This window comes from Capra hircus, chromosome 11 (assembly GCF_001704415.2).
Source record: "Capra hircus breed San Clemente chromosome 11, ASM170441v1, whole genome shotgun sequence".
In the NCBI taxonomy this organism is placed as follows: domain Eukaryota; kingdom Metazoa; phylum Chordata; class Mammalia; order Artiodactyla; family Bovidae; genus Capra; species Capra hircus.
The window spans coordinates 30532078-30538288 of record NC_030818.1 but is presented as its reverse complement, the minus strand read 5'-3'; the positions used below and the strand labels follow the sequence as shown (position 1 = coordinate 30538288).

General features: G+C 37.3%; 1 protein-coding gene across 1 annotated transcript in view; it reads right to left on the bottom strand.

Annotated features, from left to right (window-relative positions):
• Positions 201–6211, bottom strand: part of GTF2A1L (general transcription factor IIA subunit 1 like) — a 46702-nt gene continuing 40691 nt past the window's right edge. The window contains exon 8 of the mRNA XM_005686581.3: positions 201–338. Within this exon, the coding sequence (XP_005686638.2) occupies positions 231–338 (108 nt within the window). The 3' untranslated portion in view covers positions 201–230. The remainder of the gene's footprint in view (positions 339–6211) is intronic.

Below are 6211 nucleotides of genomic sequence, written 5' to 3'. Positions count from 1 at the left end.
AGAAATATGAAATTTCTTCATGCTACATCACACTTAATACATCTGTGCTTTGTAACGGTACAGATAATTAAAAAATAAAAACCTGTTAAACAGTTTGAAATATAAAATGAAAGAAATGTAACATTGTATATTTGTATCTGCATCTGAATTATAATTTTATTAAATTCCATACAGTGAACAATATGTGATATAGTCCCTCTGATGTTTATGATGTACTGAGCTCATAAGTTTTACCACTCTGCATCACCAATGGCTTTTGCAAATACATAGTCTCTCCCTCCAAAACACATAACACCATCTTTCAGATAGAATTTCCATTTGTCCTTGCTTCGATGAATCTGGAGGGAGAAAAATAGTCTAAATTAATCAAATTAAGAAGTTAAAGGATTATTTACATTCCTTTGCATATCCCATGGGATTATTCTGACCCTAAATGGGAGTTCTTTTTCTTTTTTAATATTTATTTATTTACTTATTTGGTTGCCTTGGGTCTTAGTTGTGGCATGCAGGATCTTTATTGTGGCACGCAGGATCCTTTGCTGTAATGCAGGAATTCTCCAGCTGCAGCTCACAGGCTTAGCAGTTGTGCTGTGCAGGCTCCAGAGCATGTGGGTTTCAACAGTGGTGGCATGTGGGCTCTCTAGTTGTGATGTGTGGGCTTAGCTGCTCCACAGCATATGGGATCTTAGTTCCCTGACCAGAGATAGAACCCACATCCCCTGTATTGGAAGGCAAATTCTTAAGTACTGGACCACCAGGGAGTTCTTTATAAATAAAATCTCTTTAGGATAGTTTATTCACTCATTCAGCAAATATTTGCTGAACTCCTATGTATCAGGTATTGCTTTAAGCACTAGAGATTTATTAGTTGTTTTAAAAAGGAAAATATAGAATTTCTTTTTTGAACAGGAGAAAAATTCCTATCTTTGAAGAGTTTACATTTTACTAAGGATTGGAGAAACAAAGCCAATAAAACCATAAACTCCTTAGACTATTAAAAAGTAGTGTGCATGCAAGCTAAGCCGCTTCAGTCGCATCTGACTCTCTGTGACCCTATGGGCTGTAGCCTGCCAGGTCCCTCTGTCCGTGGGATTCTCCAGGCAAGAATATTGGAGTGGGTTGCCATGCCCTCCTCCTGGGGATCTTCCCGACCAGGGATCGAACCCATGTCTCTTATGTCTCCTGCATTGACAAGCAGGTTCTTTACCACTAGCACCACCTGGGAAGTGTTATGAAAAATAGATCAGGAAAAAAGAGTATCACAAACACAGAGATGCGATTACAGTTTTAAGTAGAAGCATCAGTGGGAGCTTGAGGTAACATCTGAGCAAAGACTGAAAAAGAATATGTTGACTAGAGAGCATTATAGGCACAGAGAACAGAAGTCCTGAGAGGGGCATGCCTGGATTGCTCAAGAACAGCAGAGGTCACTATATCTGCAAAGGAACAGAGAGGATGCAGTTAATATCAAGAATGAAAAAAATAGTTGTGTTTCATTTTGAAGAAGACAGTCAATAGTCCTAAAGAACACACTGAGCAAGGTCAGAAAATATAGCTTATAATCTATCAGATTCTACTGGCTATTCTTTAGATTCAGTAAACCAGGCTGATACAAAATAAAAACTAGAAAATCCTACCATCTTAATAGGTAAGAAATCATACAATTATTGTTATTTCTGGGTAAATTACAAGTGACTATTTAAAAAGCTTAGAAATACATGATCTGAAATCAAGAGTAAAAATTAAACCTAGTTGTTGACTGCAAATAGTCAAACTGAGGAAGAAAACCCTGTGTCTAGTATTCAGATGCATTTTGGGAGGCACAGGAAAATACACAGGATAAATCCTCCATTTGTGTGGGGAGGAAGGAAATGTCCTAATGATGGAAAATTTCTTCTCTGAGTTTTGACTTTCTAATTTTCATACGCACTTATCTTTGGTCTCAGGGAACACAACCATGACAACAGAATCCTTAACAGAAGTGATAAAATCTGACCAATATTAGGAAAAGAAAAATAGCAGAAGCAGCAACAACTCTGCCCATTACCTTTATCAAGCGACTATATTTATTAATTATTTTCTATATTTATTCTAGAAATGCAACCATGGTTCAACATTAGGAACTTATTAGTATAAAAAACTATATTACTAGACCTAAGGAGACAAATAATATAATCATCCCCAATGATGTTGAAAAAGCTTTTGATAAAACTCAAGCATTTTAAGAAAGACTATGTCCTACAAATACACACACACTCTACCTCAACCCAGAAGCTGCGACTTAGTGCTTAGTGAGGAAAATCCTTAAAATATTCCCACTCAAGTCAGAACATAGACAAGAAAACAATCATCTGACTTTTCACTCTAGAGGTACTAGCCAATACAGTAGACGAAAGGAAAGTACAACCAGTACTGGACAGCATAATTAGATGGACTGGGGGCAGGAGGAGAAGAGGATGACAGAGATGAGATGGCTGGACGGCATCACCAATTCTATGGACGTGAGTCTGGGTGAAAGCTGGGAGTTGGTGATGGACAGGGAGGTCTGGCGTGCTGTGATTCGTGGGGTTGCAAAGAGTTGGACACAACTGAGCGACTGAACTGAACTGAACTGAAGAGATATAAAAACTGAAAGAGATGAAATAAATTTGCAGACACAATGACCACATATCTGAAAAATCTAAGATAATCAATTAAAAATGACTAAACAAGAATTCATATTGGTATAAAATTAATATATAGAAATTCATAGCTTTCACATATACAAGCAACAGTTATAAAGAAAGAGCCTATTTTCTGTAGCAAAAAAAGACATAGCATAGTTAGGAATACATTTTACAATACTCGACTACCGGCACCATTAAATACATTCTCCTTTTTGAAATATTTTCCTCATTTGGCTTCCAGAACGTTCCTGGTTTTCCATTTCTTTCTATTCCATTTCTTTGACCATTCCTTTGTTTTCTGTACTGATTTCTCCTTCTCTCCCTCACCTCACTTTTAGAGTATACCAGGACTCTTCTTCCTGTTTATATCACTCCCTTGGTGATCTTATCTAATCTCATGGTTTTAAATATCAACTAATGACTCCAGCAATTTATATCCCCAGCTCATACGTCTCCCTGAAAACTCTGATTCTCATTCAACTGCTTCAACACATCTTCCTGAATGTCCAATAAACATCTCAAGCAAGTTAAAAACAAGGACACTGATATATATTTTCCCCTGAACTTCACAGTCTTCCCCATCTCAGTGGGGAATGGCCACTCATTCAGACAAGAAATCTTGGAGATAATCTTTACCCTTCTTGCTCACACCTCACATCCAGGTCCATCAGTAAATGCTAGTTCCACCTGCAAGCCATATTCACATTCCAGCCATTTCCGCCTCCTCCATGACTATTACTCTTGTTTCAGCTACCATCCTCTCACCTGGGCTGATAATGCTCCACAGCTAGTTTCCCTATTTTCACCCTCTGCCCCACTAAGTCTACTCTAAAAATGGTAGCCAGAGTGGCCCTGTTAAAACATAAACCAGATATCATTTCTATGCTCAAACTCTCCGATGACTTCTCATTCAAAAATAAAGTCCTTAAAATGGCCTATAAGGTCATTCCGCTCACTTAATGTTCCTCCCCTCACTTAATGCTCTGGTCTCCTCACTGTTCCCTGAACACACAGGTATTCTTCCACCTCAGGACTTATGTATTTGTTGCTCCCTCTGTCTGAAATGATTCCAAATATCCTCATGGCTCATTCTCTTACATTCTTTCGATCTTTACCCTATCACGTTGTCAGTAAAGCCTCCCCTGGACATCGCATCCTAAACTGAAACCCACTCCTCCTTAATATTACTAAAATACCAAATTCTATTAATGTGATCTCGGTGAAAATATCAACAGGTTTTTGGTTTTTGTTTTTTTTAACCAGAGAAGCTGATTCTTAAGTCAATACAGAGAAATAAACAAGAATGTCCAGCAAAACTCTGGAAGAGAATATGAAGAAATACCAGCCCTACAAGATATTAAAGCCGTGGTACGTATACACAATGGAGTATTACTCAGCCATTGAAAAGAATACATTTGAATCAGTTCTAATGAGGTGGATGAAACTGGAGCCTATTATACAGAGTGAAGTTAGAAAGGAAAACACCAATACAGTGTATTAATGTATATATATGGAATTTAGAAAGATGGTAATGATGACCCTATATGCAAGACAGCAAAAAAGACACAGATGTATAGAACAGTCTTTTGGACTCTGTGGCAGAAGGCGAGGGTGGGATGATCTGAGAGAATAGCATTGAAACATGTATATTATCATATGTGAAACAGATTACCAGTCCAGGTTTGATGCATGAGACAGGGTGCTCAGGGCTGGTGCACTGGGATCCCAGACCCTAGGGATGGGATGGGGAGGGAGGTGGGAAGGGGATTCAGGATGGGGAACACATGTACACCCATAGCTGATTCATGTCAATGTATGGCAAAAACCACTACAATACTGTAAACTAATTAGCCTCCAATTAAAATAAGTAAATTTAAAAAAATAAAATAAAGATATTAAAAACCTCAAAACAATTAAAGCAATGTAGCAGAGGTTAATGGACAACCCAATGAGACAAAACAGAAAATCAAGAAGTAAATTCAAAATACTGAACTTCAGTAGATGATAAAGAAATCATTCTCTTTTAAGTGGAGACAAAATAGATTTATCAATAAGCAATATTAAGAAAACTGGGGCAAATAGAACTACCTTATGACCCAGCAATCCCACTGCTGGGCATACACACCGAGGAAACCAGAATTGAAAGAGACACATGTACCCCAATGTTCATCGCAGCACTGTTTATAATAGCCAGGACATGGAAACAACCTAGATGTCCATCAGCAGATGAATGGATAAGAAAGCTGTGCTACATATACACAATGGAGTATTATTCAGCTGTTAAAAAGAATACATTTGAATCAGTTCTGATGAGATGGATGAAACTGGAGCCGATTATACAGAGTGAAGTAAGCCAGAAAGAAAAACACCAATATAGTATACTAACACATATATATGGAATTTAGAAAGATGGCAATGACGACCCTGTATGCAAGACAGCAAAAAAGACACAGATGTGTATAATGGGCTCTTGGACTCAGAGGGAGAGGGAGAGGGTGGGATGATTTGGGAGAATGGCATTCTAACATGTATACTATCATGTAAGAATAGAATCACCAGTCTATGTCTGACGCAGGATACAGCATGCTTGGGGCTGGTGCATGGGGATGACCCAGAGAGATGTTATGGGGAGGGAGGTGGGAGGGGGGTTCATGTTTGGGAACGCATGTAAGAATTAAAGATTTTAAAATTAAAAAATAAATAAATAAAATAAAATTTAAAAAAAGAAAGAAAACTGGGTAGCTATCTGGGAAAAAATTTATCATCACCTGTCACACCAAGAAAAATGGCTCTATCAATCAAGACTTACATTTTTTAAAAGAAACCAAAGAAATACTCGAGAAAAACATGGATGAATCCCTTTAAAATCCTGAGGTAAAAAAGAACTTTCCATTCATGACTCAAAATTCAGAAGCCATAAAAATAAAGGTTGACGAGTTCAACATCTGCTTGAATGGAAGAAAAAGCATTGAAAGCAAATAACTGAGGAAAAAGTATTTTTGCACATACCAAGAGCTAATCTCTCCCAAAATAATATAGAACTCTTAGGAATCAATAAACTGACTAATAATTCAATTTTTTTAAACATAGAGGGTGGGACGAATTGAGAGAGTAGCATTGAAATATATACATTACCATATGTAAAACAGATATCTAATGGGAATTTGCTGTATAATACAGGGAGGTCAGCTCAGTGCTTTATGACAACCTAACAGGGTGAAAGGGAGGCTCGAGAGAGGGTATACATGTATACTCATGGCTGATTCACATTGTTGCACAGCAGAAACCAACACAACATTGTAAAGCAATTATCCTCCAATTAAAAATAAATAAAAATAAAACAGACAAAGGTTATGAACAAGCAGTTCACATAAAATTAAATATAAATGGTTCATAACACACAAAAAGTTAAAAATGTCACCAAAGTATCATTTTTCACCTTTCATAATAACAAAGATCCAAATGTCTCATTACATTCCATTGGCAAGGCTGTAGAAAAAGGAGGACTCTCAAACACTGTAATAGGCATATATACTGGAATAACC